This window comes from Balaenoptera physalus, assembly GCF_965194825.1.
Source record: "Balaenoptera physalus genome assembly, chromosome: 3".
Lineage (NCBI taxonomy): Eukaryota > Metazoa > Chordata > Mammalia > Artiodactyla > Balaenopteridae > Balaenoptera > Balaenoptera physalus.
In genome coordinates, this window is record NC_138890.1 from 11,831,531 (window position 1) to 11,850,068 (window position 18,538).

The 18,538-nt window shown below is 43.5% G+C and overlaps 1 protein-coding gene across 1 annotated transcript in view; it reads left to right on the forward strand.

Annotated features, from left to right (window-relative positions):
* Positions 1-16,771, forward strand: part of NWD1 (NACHT and WD repeat domain containing 1) — a 67,595-nt gene extending 50,824 nt beyond the window's left edge. Inside the window, 4 exon segments of the mRNA XM_082455090.1 lie at positions 8,774-8,928; positions 10,609-10,885; positions 12,500-13,050; positions 14,989-16,771. Of these exon segments, the coding sequence (XP_082311216.1) occupies positions 8,774-8,928; positions 10,609-10,885; positions 12,500-13,050; positions 14,989-15,657 (1,652 nt within the window). The 3' untranslated portion in view covers positions 15,658-16,771.
* The last annotated feature ends 1,767 nt before the right edge of the window (positions 16,772-18,538 follow it).

Sequence of the window (18,538 nt, forward strand, 5' to 3'; positions counted from 1 at the left end):
TCCAGGAGCCAGACTAGGACCAAACCTTTCATGTGCAGGGTGTGGACGGCCCAGGCCTGCTGAGCTCATCCTTTACTGCATAAGCGTATAATGCAAATATCCTTGGACAGTAGATATTTTGGTGCATTTCTTCAGTTTCCCACACATATGTTTCATCCATAACATCCTTCCATGTGAGGCTATCATTCAAGCACAATTCAATAAAAGTAGTTCCACAGGGAGCATGGAGAGACATAAGGCAGACTCAGCCCCCAACCCTCAGTGACCTGACTTGATCCAGGGATTGTCTTGAGGCTAAACTGAGATGTCACCTGTGAGGTGCACAGCAGAGAGCCTCATACCATAACTCCTCAGTGAGAAAGTTAACCTTTAATAATAGTAGTTAATACTTGGGTATTTACAATGTGTTAGAACCCATCCTAAACAGTTAACATGTGTTAATTCCTTTACACCCCAATAGCCCTGGGAGGTAGGCGCTTTTATTATTCTCATTTATAGATGAGGAAACTGAGGCACAGAGAAGTTAGGTAACTTGCTTGAGGTCACACAGCTGTAAGTGGAGGGGCTGGGATTTGAATTCATAGTCAGGCTTGACTCTGCACCCTCAAATAAGATGCTGAATGTTTGTTTATTTACCGACAATGTTTTATTTCTGAACCTCGGGAAGAATTGATGGCCTGCCTATCTTGTCAGCAATAACTCCTGCGAAAGCACAGGGTATCCACTTGAATGAGGTCATGCTAACCCAGCACCCACACCCAGACCTGAGCTGTCGGTGCCAATGGAAATGCGTGACTCAGCAGGTGATCTGTGGTGTTCCAGGGACAGAGATCTTTTTATAAAGTAAGGGGGCGGCTTCCTTCCTACTCAAAAAAGACAATAAACACACACACACACACAAACAGCTGAGTCTCTCTGCCAGCTGCTGCGGTGTGTCCCATGGTGCGTTTACTGGCTGAGCAGAAGCGGGGCCTGATCTCTCTCCTGTATGGGGCCTGGAAGGCCGAGCATAATCTGGCCTTCACCCACCTCCCTGCGCTGCTAGAGGTCCTCCCAGCAAAACATTCACTCAGACAGGATTTGGAACACAAGAGAGTAAGTCCCCTTGGGTAGGGTTGCCAGACAAAATACAGAACACCCAGTTAAATTTCAGATAAACAACAAATCAAGTTTTTAGTATAAGTATATCCCACATAACATTGTGGGATATACTCATAAAAATGTCACTGTTCCTCTGAAATTCCAGTTTAACTGGGTGTCCTGTTGTTGTTGTTGTTGTTTTGCTAAATCTGACACCCCTTCCTCTCCCTCACCTCCCCTTCCTTCACTCCGCTCCAGCCGCACTGGCCTCTATGCTGGTCTTCGAACACACCAGGCCTTTCCTACCTCCTGGTTGTCCCATGCTATTCCCTTTCTTTCAGTGCCTGCCACTTCCTCATCTCTCTAAAATCAAAACAAATGTCCTGTAACAAATTACCATACAAACCTGGTGGCTCAAAGCAACAAGAATTTCTTCACTCACTGTTCTAGGGGCCAGAAGTGCAAAAGCAAGGCATTGGCAGGGCTGGCTCCCTCCAGAGTCTTCAGAAAAGTACCCTTTTTTTTTTTTAATGTCTTTATTGGAGTATAATCGCTTTACAATGGTGTGTTAGTTTCTGCTCTATAAAAAAGTGAATCAGCTATACATATACATATATCCCCATATCTCCTCGCTCTTGCGTCTCCCTCCCACCCTCCCTATCCCACCCCTCTAGGTGGTCACAAAGCACTGAGCTGATCTCCCCGTGCTATGCGGCTGCTTCCCACTAGCTACCTATTTTACATTTGGTAGTGTATATATGTCCATGCCACTCTCTCACTTCGTCCCAGCTTACCTTTCCCCCTCCCTGTGTCCTCAAGCCCATTCTCTACGTCTGCGTCTTTATTCCTGTCCTGCCTCTAGGTTCTTCAGAACCATTTTTTTTAGATTCCATATATATGTGTTAGCATACGGTATTTGTTTTTCTCTTTCTGACTTACTTCACTCTGTATGACAGTCTGTAGGTCCATCCACCTCACTACAGATAACTCAATTTTGTTTCTTTTTATGGCTGAGTAATATTCCATTGTATATAGGTGCCACATCTTCTTTATCCATTCATCTGTCGATGGACACCTACATTGCTTCCATGTCCCGGCTATTGTAAATAGAGCTTCAGTGAACATTGTGGTACATGACTCTTTTTGAATTATGGTCTCCTCAGGGTATATGCCCAGTAGTGGGATTGCTGGGTCGTATGGTAGTTCTATTTTTAGTTTTTTAAGGAACCTCCATACTGTTCTCCATAGTGCCTGTATCAATTTACATTCCCACCAACAGTGCAAGAGGGTTCCCTTTTCTCCACACCCTCTCCAGCATTTATTGTTTGTAGATTTTTTGATGATGGCCATTCTGACTGGTGTGAGGTGATACCTCACTGTAGTTTTGATTTGCATTTCTCTAATGATTAGTGATGTTGAGCATCCTTTTATGTGTTTGTTAGTGATCTGCATATCTTCTTTGGAGAAATGTCTATTTAGGTCTTCAGCCCGTATTTGGATTGGGTTGTTTGTTCTTTTGATACTGAGCTGCATGAGCTGCTTGTAAATTTTGGAGATTAATCCTTTGTCAGTTGCTTCATTTGCAAATATTTTCTCCCATTCTGAGGGTTGTCTTTTCGTCTTGTTTATGGTGTCCTTTACTGTGCAAAAGCTTTTAAGTTTAATTAGGTCCCATTTGTTTATTTTTGTTTTTATTTCCATTTCTCTAGGAGGTGGGTCAAAAAGGATCTTGCTGTGATTTATGTCATAGAGCATTCTGCCTAAGTCTTCCTCTAAGAGTTTTATAGTGTCTGGCCTTACATTTAGGTCTTTAATCTATTTGAGTTTATTTTTGTGTATGGTGTTAGGGAGTGTTCTAATTTCATTCTTTTACATGTAGCTGTCCAGTTTTCCCAGCACGACTTATTGAAGAGGCTGTATTTTCTCCATTGTATATTCTTGCCTCCTTTATCAAAAATAAGGTGGCCATATGTGCGTGGGTTTATCTCTGAGCTTTCTATCCTGTTCCATTGATCTATATTTCTGTTTTTGTGCCAGTACCGTACTGTCTTGAAGACTGTAGCTTTGTAGTATAGTCTGAAGTCTGGGAGCCTGATTCCTCCAGCTCCGTTTTTCTTTCTCAAGATTGCTTTGGCTATTCAGGGTCTTTTGTGTTTCCATACAAATTGTGAAATTTTTTGTTCTAGTTCTGTGAAAAATGCCATTGGTAGTTTGATAGGGATTGCATTGAATCTGTAGATTGCTTTGGGTAGTATCGTCATTTTCACAATGTTGATTCTTCCAATCCAGGAACATGGTATATCTCTCCATCTGTTTGTATCATCTTTAATTTCTTTCATCAGTGTCTTATAGTTTTCTGCATACAGGTCTTTTGTCTCCTTAGGTAGGTTTATTCCTAGGTATTTTATTCTTTTTGTTGCAGTGGTAAGTGGGAGTGTTTCCTTAATTTCTCTTTCAAATTTTTCATCATTAGTGTATAGGAATGCAAGAGATTTCTGTGCATTCATTTTGTATCCCGCTATTCTACCAAATTCATTGATTAGCTCTAGTAGTTTTCTGGTAGCATCTTTAGGATTCTCTATGTATAGTATCATGTTATCTGCAAATAGTGACAGCTTTACTTCTTCTTTTCCAATTTAGATTCCTTTTATTTCTTTTCTTCTCTGATTGCTGTGGCTAAAACTTCCAAAACTATGTTGAATAATAGTGGTGAGAGTGGACAACCTTGTCTTGTTCCTGATCTTATAGGAAATGGTTTCAGTTTTTCACTACTGAGAACGATGTTGGCTGTGGGTTTGTCATATACGCCCTTTATTATGGTGAGGTAAGTTCCCTCTATGCCTATTTTCTGGAGGATTTTTATCATAAATGCGTGTTGAATTTTGTCGAAACCTTTTTCTGCATCTATTGAGATTATCATATGGTTTTTCTCCTTCAATTTGTTAATATGGTGTGTCACATTGATTGATTTGCATATATTGAAGAATCCTTGCATTCCTGGGATAAACCCCACTTAATCATGGTGTATGATCCTTTTAATGTGCTGTTGGATTCTGTTTGCTAGTGTTTTGTTTAGGATTTTTGCATCTATGTTCATCAGTGATATTGACCTGCAGTTTTCTTTCTTTGTGACATCTTTGTCTGGTTTTGGTATCAGGGTGATGGTTGCCTCGTAGAATGAGTTTGAGAGTGTTCCTCCCTCTGGTATATATTGGAAGAGTTTGAGAAGGATAGGTGTTAGCTCTTCTTTAAATGTTTGATAGAATTCTCCTGTGAAGCCATCTGGTCCTGGACTTTTGTTTGTAGGAAGATTTTTAATCACAGTCTCAATTTCAGTGCTTGTGATTGGTCTGTTTATATTTTCTATTTCTTCCTGGTTCAGTCTTGGAAGGTTGTGCTTTTCTAAGAATTTGTCCATTCCTTCCAGGTTGTCCATTTTATTGGCATATAGTTACTTGTAGTAATCTCTCATGATCCTGTGTATTTCTACAGTCAGTTGTTACTTCTCCTTTTTCATTTCTAATTCTATTGATTTGAATCTTCTTCCTTTTTTTCTTGATGAGTCTGGCTAAGAGTTTATCAATTTTGTTTATCTTCTCAAAGAACCAGCTTTTAATTTTATTGATTTTTGCTATCGTTTCCTTCACTTCTTTTTCATTTATTTCTGATGTGATCTTTATCATTTCTTACTTCTGCTAACTTTGGGATTTTTTGTTCTTCTTTCTCTAATTGCTTTAGGTGTAAGGTTAGGTTGTTTATTTGAGATGTTTCTTGTTTCTTGAGGTAGGATTTTATTGCTATAAACTTCCCTCTTAGAACTGCTTTTGCTGCATCCCATAGGTTTTGGGTCGTCGTGTTTTCATTGTCATTTGTCTCTAGGTATTTTTTGATTTCCTCTTTGATTTCTTCAGTGATCTCTTGGTTATTAAGCAGTGTATTGTTTGGCCTCCATGTGTTTATGTTTTTTACAGATTTTTTCCTGTAATTGATATCTAGTCTCATAGCATTGTGGTCGGAAAAGATACTTGATACGATTTCAATTTTCTTAAATTTACCAAGGCTTGATTTGGGACCCAAGATATGATCTATCCTGGAGAATGTTCCATGAGCACTTGAGAAGAAAGTGTATTCTGTTGTTTTTGGATGGAATGTCCTATAAATATCAATTAAGTCCATCTTGTTTAATGTATCATTTAAAGCTTGTGTTTCCTTATTTATTTTCATTTTGGATGATCTGTCCATTGGTGAAAGTGAGATGCTAAATTCCCCTACTATGATTGTGTTACTGTCGATTTCCCCTTTTATGGCTGTTAGTATTTGCCTTATGTATTGAGGTGCTCCTATGTTGGGTGCATAAATATTTACAATTGTTATATCTTCTTCTTGGATTGATCCCTTGATCATTATGTAGTGTCCTTCTTTGTCTCTTGTAATAGTCTTTCTTTTAAAGTCTATTTTGTCTTATATGAGAATTGCTACTCCAGCTTTCTTTTGATTTCCATTTCCATTTGCATTTTTCCATCCCCTCACTTTCAGTCTGTATGTGTCCCTAGGTCTGGGGTGGGTCTCTTGTAGACAGCATATATACAGGTCTTGTTGTTGTATTCATTCATCCAGTCTATGTCTTTTGGTGGGAGCATTTAATCCATTTACATTTAAGGTAATTATCGATATGTATGTTCCTATTACCATTTTCTTAATTGTTTTGGGTTTGTTATTGGAGGTCTTTTCCTTCTCTTGTGTTTCCTGCCTAGAGAAGTTCCTTTAGCATTTGTTGTAAAGCTGGTTTGGTGGTGCTGAATTCTTTTAGCTTTTGCTTGTCTGTAAAGGTTTTAATCTCTCCTTCGAATCTGAATGAGATCCTTGCTGGGTAGAGTAATCTTGGTTGTAGGTTTTTCGCTTTCATCACTTTAATTATTTCCTGCCACTCCCTTCTGGCTTGCAGAGTTTCTGCTGAAAGATCAGCTGCTAACCTTATGGTGATTCCCTTGTATGTTATTTGTTGTTTTTCCCTTGCTGCTTTTAATATTTTTTTCGTTGTATTCAATTTTTGATAGTTTGATTAATATGTGTCTTGTCGTGTTTCTCCTTGGATTTATCCTGTATGGGACTCTCTGCACTTCCTGGACTTGGTTGACTATTTCCTTTCCCATATTAGGGAAGTTTTCAACTATAATCTCTTCAAATATTTTCTCAGTCCCTTTCTTTTTCTCTTCTTCTTCTGGGACCCTTATAATTCAAATGTTGGTCATTTAATGTTGTCCCAGAGGTCTCTAAGACTGTCCTCAATTCTTTTCATTCTTTTTTCTTTATTCTGCTCTGCAGTAGTTATTTCCACTATTTTATCTTCCAGGTCACTTATCCGTTCTTCTGCCTCAGTTACTCTGCTATTGATTCCTTCTAGAGAATTTTAAATTTCATTTATTGTGTTGTTCATCATTGTTTGTTTGCTCTTTAGTTCTTCTAGGTCCTTGTTAAACGTTTCTTGTGTTTTCTCCATTCTATTTCCAAGATTTGGGATTATCTTTACTGTCATTACTCTGAATTCTTTTTCAGGTAGACTGCCTGTTTCCTCTTCATGTGTTTGGTCTGGTGGGTTTTTACCTTGCTCCTTCATCTGCTGTGTGTTTCTCTGACTTCTCATTTTGCTTTACTTACTGTGTTTGGGTCTCCTTTTCGCAGGCTACAGGTTTGTAGTTCCTGTTGTTTTTGGTGTCTGCCCCCAGTGGTTAAGGTTGGTTCAGTGGGTTGTGTAGACTTCCTGGTGGAGGGGACTTGTGCCTGTGTTCTGGTGGATGAGACTGGATCTTGTCTTTCTGGTGGGCGGGACTGTGTCCGGTGGTGTGCTTTGGGGTGTCTGTGACCTTATTATGATTTTAGGCAGCCTCTCTGCTAATGTGTGGGGTTGTGTTCCTGTCTTGCTAGTTGTCTGGCATAAGGTGTCCAGCACTGTAGCTTGCTGGTCGTTGAGTGGAGCTGGGTCTTAGCGTTGAGGTGGAGATCTCTGAGAGAGCTTTCACCATTTGATATTACGTGGAGCTGGGAGGTCTCTGGTGGACCAATGTCCTGAACTCGGCTCTCCCACCTCAGAGGCACAGGCCTGACACCCAGCCGGAGCAGCAAGACCCTGTCAGTCACATGGCTTTTGGGAAGTCTGAGGTCTTCTGCCAGCGTTCAGTAGCTGTTCTGTAGGAGTTGTTCCACTTGTAGATGTATTTCTGATGTATTTGTGGGGAGGAAGGTGATCTCCACGTCTTACTCCTCTGCCATCTTGAAGGTCTCTCTCTGCTTCACTTTGACAGTTTTGCACACTACTGGTGGATAATAAGCTTGCTTATGCAAAAACCTTGGAATTCTTACAGAGTTGCCAAGAGGGTTAAACTAGATAATGCACCTAGTATAGGCCCAGCATGAAGAGGCACTCAGTAACACCCAGCTTCATCCTCATTGGCTGCTTTCAGTTGGCAGGATAGGAAGACATAGGGCTGCTTGAAGATTAGATGAGTCAAGTAGCTGCCCAAGATCACACGTCCTGTAAGTAACGTCCAGCTGTGATATCAAGCCAGCCATGTGGCTCCAGCATCCATCAGCATTTCTGAACCACTCTGTTGTGCTGCCACTTTTTCTTTTCTTTGTCCTTGGTCTAGATTCGCTTGCTCAGAGGGTGCCGCGTGCAGAGTCCTTGCACCCAGCACTTAAGACTGGAGTTCCTCGTGTGAACCAGCAGCACCGACACCTGGATTCAAGATGGTGGTGGCGGGTCGTGTGCCAGAAATACCTTTTTTTTTTCTTTCCTGCTTCTTCCAGCTTCTGCCAGGATTCCTTGGCTTGTGGCCACATCCTCCAGTCTCTGCCTCTGTCTTCATGTTGCCTTCTCCACTCTGTGTGTTTCTATGTCCTTTTTTCTCATGGCATCCAGTCCCTGACTTCATTGCCCTTTTCACAAACTGTAATCATTTTATTTTCCTTCCTTCCTCCTGCCCTCCCACCCTTCCTTCCATCTTCAAAACATATTACTCTGTGTCCAGCTTTGTGCTGGGTTCTGGGAGACCAGAAGCCACCCAAACAGGCAGAACCTGCCCTCTGGAAACTCATAGTCTTATGATAATAAATAACTTTACTGGGCTTCCCTGGTGACGCAGTGATTAAGAATCCACCTGCCAATGCAGGGGACACGGGTTTAATCCCTTGTCCAAGAAGATCCCACATGACATGGAGCAACTAAGCCTGTGTGCCACAACTACTGAGCCTGCGCTCTAGAGCCCGTGAGCCACAACTACTTGAGCCCGCGTGCCGCAACTACTGAAGCCCACGTGCCTAGAGCCCGTGCTCCACAGCAAAAGAAGCCACCGCAGTGAGAAGCCCGCACACTGCAATGAAGAGTAGCCCTCGCTCACCGCAACTATAGAAGCCCCGCGTGCAGCAACGAAGACCCAACGGAGCCAAAAATAAATAAATAAAGTATATTTAAAAAAATAACTTTACTGTTTCTGTGAGATTATTGATCACTGTTGTGCCCCCACCCCCCAACTGTAGGCTCTGTGAGGATGGGGGCCTTGCTTATCTTTTTCACCACTGTATTCTTTCCACCTGCACATAGTAGGTGCTCCAAAAAAATCTTTGTTGATTGAATTGAATTACTCTCAAGCTCCTCAAGGAGTGAAAGGTGTAATCCCAGTCTTTGCCATTTTAGGTTTTGGAAGATCCATGCGGATATTCTTGGCAGACTCACAGGGGTTTCATCGATTCATGGTCACCGACCTTGAACATGAAGACACGGTGGAGACGGCCATTTTTGGTCCTGAAAACAATCTGATTGTCACCGGGTCCCGGGATGCACTCATTCAGGTAAGGGAGAGATGCATGTCCCATCATCCTCACCTCCACCTCCGCAATAGAAAGTATGATTCTTTAGGGATCTTTTGGCTTCAAAATACAGAAACCTGTAAAAACTAGTGCGGGCAAAACAGAGCAGGTCATTGGGCCTGATATGGGGGTGTCTCCTGGGACCCAGAGACAGACCTGAGGGGAATTACCAAAATATTCTATGAAGGTTATAACATTCCCACTAAACCTGAAATACTGGGAAGATTTTGGCCTTCAGAGTGGAGCAGGGATATGTAGAGGGGAGCAAAATTCCTGTTAAGCTCCAAGTTCTCCAAGCTAGGGAGAAAAGCATGTGATAATTTTCCAACATTCTGGTCTTAGGACATCTTTAGATTTTTAAAAATTATTGAGAATCCTCAAGGAGCTTTCATTTATGTGGGTTATATCAATATGATTCATATATTTTAAACAAATTATCTACTTTGGAATGGTTTTAGGATTTACAGAAGAGTTGCAAAGAGAGCACAGTGGGTATATATATATAGATATAGATATAGATATATAGATATATATATCTACTCTTCATCCAGCTGCCCCCAATGTTAACATCTCATATCACATTGATCCCATTACCAAAGCCAAGAAATTCACATTGGGACAGTATTATTAACTCATCTACAGGCTTTGATTCTATTTAACTAGTTTTCCCACAAATGCCATTTTCCAAATCCTGTCTTGCATTTAGTATCTATTGATAATGGCCATATTACAATTTTTATTTTTTTTTTAATTTTTATAAATTTATTTATTTATTTATTTATTTATTTTTGGCTGCATTGGTTCTTCGTTGCTGTGCGCAGGCTTTCTCTAGTTGTGGCGAGTGGGGGCTACTCTTCATTGCAGTGTGCGGGCTTCTCATTCTGGTGGCTTCTCTTGTTGCGGAGCATAGGCTCTAGGCATGCGGGCTTCAGTAGTTGCGTCACACAGGCTCAGTTGTGGCACATGGGCTTAGTTGCTCCCAGCATGTGGGATCTTCCTGGACCAAGGATCAAACCCGTGTCCCCTGCATTGGCAGGCGGATTCTTAACCACTGCGCCACCAGGGAAGTCCCATATTACAATTTTTAAATGACAAAATCTAAAAATACTTCTGCATTAATTCATTAACATAACATGTCAACATAATAACATATTCTTATGAAAAAAACCTATATTTTCTGAAAAAACCAAAAAAATCGTGAGAAGGGTGTCATCGTTTCAACATTTTGGCATGTCTCTTTCTTGTCTGGCTTACTAGAAGAAGTCTCATATTTGATTCTGCATTCTCCTATCTGTTGTGATAAACATGTCCCATAGCTTCTGGAAGACTCCACTGCTTGCTTATGAGAGGAAGAGGGTGGAAGAAGGCAAGTGACTTCTTAAATTATTGTGAAAATAATTTTGCTTTTGCAGAACTCCCTGAAAACCCCCTTTTTGCAGAACCACCCAGGGGGGTACCTTCCAGGGGTCCCCTGGAACACACTTTGAGACCTGCTGTGGTAGCTGATTATTGAGATGTAAGGAAGTTTGAAGGGGTGAGGAGATGTGAAGGCCCTCGAACTACAGCCTAAAAGTCTACCTTAGGTGGACAGATGAACTTAAGCCTGTTTCCAAGCTACGGCAGCATAAGAAGTCAGCTCTGCCCCTCTGCTTCCGTCCTCAGGTGTGGAGTCTATCAGAGCAGGGGAGTCTGCTAGACGTCTTGGAAGGCGTCGGGGCCCCTGTGAGCCTGCTGGCCCGGGGTGGGCCCTTGGTGGCATCTGCTTCCCATCAGTCCTCATCTTTTAAAGTCTGGGATCTCACCTATGCTCAGAAGCCAAGGGCCTCTACCCCGTTTCTAGACCGCACTGGCTTCACTGCAGTGTCACACAATGGAAGCTATGTTTACTTCCCTAAAATTGGGAACAAAAACAAAGTCACCATCTGGGACTTGGCAGAAGGTTTGTAAGATATAAGCACAGTCATTTGTGTGGGTAAGAATTGAAGCCCCTGTCTAGGTCTGTTTGGGCTGTTATAACAAACCACCATCAATGGGGAGGGGGGCAGATTAAACAGCAGACACTTATTTCTCATGGTTCTAGAGGATGGAAAGTCTGAGATCAAGGCGCTGGCAGATTGGTGTCTGTTGAGAGCTCACTTCCTGGTTCGCAGACAGACACATTCTCATTGCGTCCTCACGTGACAGAGAGCAGAGAAAGAAGCAAGCTCTCATGTCTCCTCTGATAAGAGCACCAATCCCATTAGCGGGGGCTCCACCCTCATGACCTAATCACCTTCCAAAGGCCCCACCTCCTAATACCATCACATTCAGGGTTAGGACTTCAACATGAATTTTGGGGTGGGACACAAACATTCAGTCCACGACACCCCACTCCAGTTAGGTTAAAAGTGGCTAATAGAAAACAGGACCTGATTTTATAAATTTCCAGCATATGGTAATCGATTATCTGGTGGTCAATTCCTGTTTTAGTTGAGGCTTCCCTGGAGGTAGGGCTCCTGATGGGGATATTTGCACAAGTAGTGTATAGAGGGGAGCTCCCAGGAGGGAGAAAGGAAGCTGGGCAGGGGCAGGACTGAGCATGGAGGTGGGCTCAGCCTGGCCCCATGAGGAGCCCTGGAGTGTGAACTGTACTTCACAGTTGTCCCATCTTGAAGCAAGGGGGCCAGCCTTTTCACACCCACGTCAGGCAGCCCTTGGCCTGGTGCCATCCTGGGTGGTGGGCACAGCCCCCAGGCATTTCCAAATGAGGTGCTTCCTTCAATCAATGGCTCTAGGAGACCTTGGATCTGGGTGAACTGACCGGTAAAGGGGGTCTGGGCGTGTCACCAATAGTATCAGCTCAATCCCCAATGGGTGGGTGGAGGTGTAGAAATTCCTCATTAATGATAAAATAATATGCGAAAAGAAATCTGCTCTCAGGTTCATGTCTGGATTTGACAGACATTTGTTTAGCGCTAGCCTCGTGGCTGAGCTCTGGGAGTTAGCAGTGAACAAGACAGATGAGGTTACAAATTTTGAGGTGCTTGCCTGCTAGTTATGGGGCAGAGCAAGATGCAAAGAAATAGAGCAGGGTGGAGGGCAATGAGACAGGAGTCAGCAAACTACAGCCCAAGGGCCAAATCTAGACACACCCATTTGTTTACATAGTGTTTTTGGCTGCCTTGGGGGCTACACCAGCAAGGTTAAGTGGTTACAGCAGAGAGTATACAGCCTACAAGGCAAAAATATTACTCTCCTGCCCCTTACAGAAGTTGGTAAAAGGAAACATTTGGGATGAGAGGTCACGTGAGGCCATGAAGACCAGGGAAAGGCATGTACATTTGTTCTGTTCTGAGGGGAGTGAGAAGTCTTCAGAGGGTGTTAGGCAAGGCAGTGAGATGCTGCGATTTTCATTTTTTAAAGCTTGGATGATTGGCAGGCAAGAGTGGAAGCAAGGAAACTGGCAGTAGCCAAGTTGAAGAGGATGGGTAATGAAAGCATTTTTTAAAATCCTTAAAATTCGGAACCAGCATCCCCGTGATCTGTTCTTGATGCAGTCTTCTTCCCACGGCAGGCAAAGAGCAAGATGCCCTGGACACCTTTAATGAGGTCAGGTGTCTGGAGGTCACTGAGCAGGCCAATCTCCTTTTCACCGGCCTCGTTTCGAGGATCGTCCTGGTGTTCCCACTGAATTCCAGACAGCATGTGATGTGCATCCCTCCTCCAGAAGCCCGGAAAGCCATCAACTGCATGGCCCTTAGTAAGGACGAGGGGCACCTGGCCATCGCCTATGACAACATCGTCCTGGTGCTGGACATCAGCCCCGGGGACCCCTGTCCAGTCATCAACAGGCCAACCTACACCTTCTATACCCAGCTGCCTGACACCATAGCAAGCGTGGCTGTTCTGGCCGACTACCACGTGATCTATGGCATGACCAACGGAGACCTCTTCTTTTACGAATGTGCGAATTCCAAGGTGTTCCCTCTGGAGGCCCACGGGAGCCGAGTCACCTGTGTGGAGGTCAGCCACAAAGAGCAGCTGGCAGTCAGTGGGTCCGAGGAAGCCCTGCTGTGTCTCTGGGACCTTCAGGCGTGCAAGTGGAAATTTGAGATGAGCTACACGGTGAGTAGCCCGTCCCCACGACGTACACGCTAGGTCCTGGCATTAGAAAACTGATGACAGGCATCATTTATTAAGTGCATGCCAGGTGCCACCAACCAGGGTCGGGGCTATGGTGAGTCAAGTGAGAGGTCCTCGCCTCTGGAACAGAGTTTTAAGGGGGTGCGAAAAACTTGGCCATCCAGAGAGATATTTTAGTGCAGTGTTTAAAAATATCAAAATAAATGCAAAAATCCACAAAGAACAAAATATCAATATTTAAAATGAAGACAGGATCAAATCCTGCACTGGCACAGCCCTGCCTCACTCTTCTCACCCTCATCTTGACTGGCCTTTCTTTCACCCAAAGGTTTTGATTGTACAGCCTATGCCGGGCTCTTTCTAGTGCCGAGGAAGCAGCTGTGACCAGGGCAGACAGTGTCCCACCTCTTGGAGCCACATTCTAGTAGGGGAGACACTGTGAGCTCTGGGAAGGCAGGATTTTTGTGTGTTTTGTTCACTTAGGTGGCCCCTGTCCCTAAGAGAGCTCTTGACCATTAAATGTCTGTGAAATAAAAACAAAGCAGCAAATACATGATGGTTGGGGTGCAACAACAGCTTTGAAGAAAAATAGGGCGAGATAAGGAGAGGTAGAGATGGGCAAGGGCTGCTATTTAAGAAGGTCAGATAAGTCTGGTGGAACAGCATTCTAGGCGGGTGGAACAGCATTCTAGGCGGAAGGAACAGCAACTGTGAAGGCTCTGAAAAGGGAAACTGGTGACTTCTTTTCATACAAAGTGTCTAAGACAGTTTGCACTGTCCATCTCGTAAGGAGTTATGATTTTTGTATCAATATGATTAAGAGCTGTATTATATATTTACAAATTCATATTATGTATATTATGCAAAATATACATATTAAAATATCATTCTATAATTTAATCCTCACAACAATCTTGTAAGGTTGTTGCTATTATTCCAGTTTCTCAGATGGAGAACAAAGATCATACCTTAGGTGGCAAGATACAAAAATTGTTAATAAACTAAGGGAGACGCTCTTGTAACTAAGAGAACAGAATATGTGTAGTTTTGTCTTAAAAAGCCTTCCTCCCACTTGACATTTATTTTTATGAAGCCACTATAAGGCTGAGATGTAAGTAATCTTTTGCCTCGTTGAGATGGGAAATGTCACCACAGCAGTTAAATACACCTAGCTTTTTGGTTTTTTTAAAAAAATAAAACTTAATTTGGAATGATTTTTTTCTGAGATTTTTTTTTTATGGGGACCATTTTTTAACGTCTTTATCGAATTTGTTACAACATTGGCTTCTTGGCTGCAAGGCATGTGGGATCTTAGCTCCCCAACCAGGGATCGAACCCACACCCCCCGCATTGGAAGGTGAAGTCCCAACCACTGGACCGCCAGGGAAGTCCCTGGAATGATTTTAGATTTACAGATTAAGTTGTGAAGATAGTGCAAATGTTCCCATTTACTTACCCCTCACCCAGCTTCCCCTGATATTAACATCTTATGCAACTAGAGTACGTTTGTCAAAACTAAGAAGGTAACATGGGAACAATATCATTAGCTATCAACTTTATTGGGATCATATGTTTTTCAGTGAATTCCCTTTTTCTGTTCTAGGATCCCAAATTGCATTTAGCATATAACTTTTAATTAAATGCAATTGGAGCTAATACTTGTATAACCAAGGTCATTTAAGAAATTAAATCCTATAATTCCCATTCTCCAGTGCAAAATGTCACTAATCCTCTCAATCCAATCTCTTTGAAGACGTGTTTTGGTCCTGGGAATATCGATGCTACCCATCTCTCCAGGTTTTAACTTGATCTGTCTCTCAAAAGGTGCTTATAAGTCTGGCTTCCCATACAAGTGCCTTGGGGCTGGACTCCTGGGTGTCTTTCAGTCTGAAATCAAGATCACATTACCTTTTTCAACAGAATTCTTACTGTAGAGGAGTTCAATGTGCTTGCTTCTCCAAGGATGACAATTACGTCTATGCAGGCTTGAAAGATCACTCCATAATCGTCTGGAGTGTGCTGGATGGTGAGTCATTTTGCTTTGCAGGTAGGACTGAGCTTACATCTGGGAATGAAGGACTCTGTTCTGAACCCTGGCCATTAGAGGGCCCCACTCCAGCCTCCCCTAGCTGGGTCCCTCTGCTTAGGGAAGTATCTGCAGGCTCAGGGGACAGACCCAATGGGAGCTTACCTCCTCTTCTAGACCCATGCTCTGGGTACCTAGAACTCCACAACACCCTCCCCACCTGCCCAGGAGCCCTCTTTCAGGCCTGTGCAGGCCTCTTCCCCAGCTCTATCCTTCTGAAAGTGGGCTGTGCCTCTTGTGTACACACTCCCAGGCTTGGAGGGTGGTCTTGGAGTGGTGTGCATGGAGGCTGGATGTGTGAGATAGGTTGGGGGGTTCACATGTATGTGTCTGAGGCCCCTAGGGATATAAGATGGAGCTGGATGTGGGAAGAGAAGGGGGCAAGCCACAGACAGCTGGGCTCTCCCACACCATTACATTCTGGCATGGAACTGAGGAGCCCAAGAATCCTCAACCCAAACCTGACCTTCCAGGTGGTTCTGAAGGTACATCCATCAGTGTAGAAGGATAGAACATGTTTCATTTAATAGCTTATTAGCTAGATTTGCAATGTTCACATGTTGTATCTTATAGGATGTTGACCTTCATTCATTCTCTTTCCTTAGCCCCTGTAAATGTTTGGGGCATCTTAAGATCAACCACTTTGAAAACCTCACATCTCTCACTCTGTTCAATATTACACTAAGGACATAGTAACAGGAGTTAACATTTCTTGTGTCCTGGGTACTGTCACCATGCCATTTAATTCTCTCAATAAGCACCACCATTTTACAAAATTTGAGGCTCTGAGAGATGGGGTGGGCTGTGGTTTCAAGCTGGTCTGCCTGGTCCCCATGGTCACCTTTGTCACATTCTCCTATAGAGAAAGGAACCCTTGTGACACTGGCAGGGGTTTAGGAGCTATTGCTATCCCCATCTGACAAATGAAGAAGCTGAAGTTCAGAGTGATTAAGGAACTTTCCCAAGGTCACAAAGCAAGTAAGTGGCTGAGTGAATATCAGGTAGAGTTGAATACATTGTAATCGAATACAGTATAACTGAAAACATTGTGATTGAATCATTATAATTGAATACATTATAATCTAATACATTGTAATTGAGTACATTATAATCCAATACATTGTAGTCTAATACAGAGTAACAAAGATGCCTGGCCAAAAGATGATGGCTCAGAAGGTGAGGTCTGTGGATTGTGGCCTTAAAAGCCCATCCTGTGCAGGTTCACAACCTGTCTTCCCATTCCTCCTCCAATAATAACATCTACTGAATTCGCTCTGGCTGAAACTGATAGTTAGCACCTGACATGCGTGACATCTTCAAATCTTCAGAATTCCCCTCAGCAGGTAGGCTCAGTTATGGTTCCCATATTGCAGATGAAGCAAGAGGGACTCTGAGAGGTTGGCTTTCATGCCTAAGCTAGTAAGGGGCATTGCAGAGATTTGACGCCATGCAGCCAACTCTCAATGTGTGAGATTGAATCTCTGTGGCCACATTTTTATCATTTGTGCCCCCCCCTCCACTTCCCCCGACAGGCACACTGCTGGCCATCCAGTTTGTCCATGCCGTGATGAACAGAATCATCCCAACCTCCAACGGCTTCATTGCCCCCACCAGACATGGCTATCTCATCCGTGAACGTTTCCAGTGCCCTTCGTCAAGAATCTCACAACAGGACCCTCTCAAGAACTTCAAAAAAGCAGTGTGGATGGTCAAATCCAGGCAGAGAGAAGAGCTGGCTGCTGCTGCAGGAGCACTCCAGGACTCGAGATGAGGCAGTGCCCAGGGAAACGAATCTAAATCAAACAAATGCTCACCAGTCTGCCTGCTAGTGTAAAAACCCCCTGTGTCTCCAGTGAGTTAGCCCCATTCAATCTTAATCAAAAAGACTGTATGTGTTGATGTATATCTGGACCCAAAGCCTCCGATTATGTGACCCAGACCTTGCTTCCTACCATCTTTCTGGTTTTTTCTCCTCCTTGTCAGCTCCATTCACAGACCCATCACCCCCAAGTTAGCAACATGACAGCAAAGTTCAGTAGAAAAGAGAGTTTCCCTTTTCCAACAGTTTGAACCAAAGTCCTGGTTCTAAGTCTGTTAGCCCCAATTAGCTCATACACCCATCCCGGATCACAAAGCTATCTCTGGGGAGAATGTAGCACTCTGATTGGTGGGCCTGACCCCATGCCCATCCAGGCTGAGGATGGAGTCAACACCACCCAACCACGTAGACTGAGAAGGGGAGAGGCTATTCCCCAGGGAAACTAGGGTGCTTGTACCAGGTCAAGGGGGGGATGGATGGATGTGAGACCAACCAAAACACAAATATGGACCACAGAGCTTTATAGATTATAAAGCACCAGGTGCTGTAGTCTGATCCTTATCACAGCCCATACGTCAGGGAGGGCAGGAGTTTCTTCATCCATTTCAGAGATGGAGAAACAGCCTTGCAGAGGTAGCTGTGATTTGCTCAAAATCATGAGCCCGAGGTGCAAGAACTCTGCGAAATGAAAGCCCAGAGCCTTCCTGTCCCAATTATTATTGGGACCACCTCACTTTAATTTTAAACTCAGAAGCACAAACATCAATTCCATGGGTGGCACATTCAAATGCCCACAGGGGCCAACGAGTAATCTAGATGATTGCTGTGCACCTGGGTGACCAGCAGAGAGTGATAGTGACAATGGGAACATGGAGGGCACTGCTGTGTCTTGGGTAGACATGGGTACCTTGACTCTACCCCAGAATCACCATGGGGAAAGCAGCCTACTGGTGCCAGAGCTTCCTGTTGTCATAAGTAAAGCCAGAAATCCAAACTTTTATGAGAAATGTTCTCATTTTTAAAAGTTGGCAATTGGCTCAAATTTACACTTATAGGCACATTTGGCCCATGTCTCTAGTTCCTGATCTGACTCATGACCCAACTTGGCATTAAACCAGTAAACCTGTTACCATTCTTCCATCTCTACTCCCTGGCTCCCACACTTTGAGAATAATGATACTTTTTATCTTAAAAACTGGAGGCTCTTGGAAGCAGATGGAAGAAGTTACCGACATCTCCCTGCTGTGCTTTTGGACCACCTCTGCCTTGTGCAAGTTCAACAGTCCAACTGTTTCCGCTCCACTTAAATGGCTCTTTCTTCTTTGCCTGCAGCCTTCTAAAAGCCCCACTTGCTTCTGGGGCTTTTGCTATATGGATAGTAGAGTCCAAACCTTCAAGGTGCTATTCCTTCCTTCCCCCCCTCCCATTGGATTCCAGACAAGAGTTTCAGAAAAAACAACCTTAGAAACAGAGGCTTTTGAGCTGCATGTGACCTGACTCTCATTCAGTTGTTTCTCAAACGAGTGTTCCAATGAGGGCTTTGACAGTTCTGCAAACGTTACTTA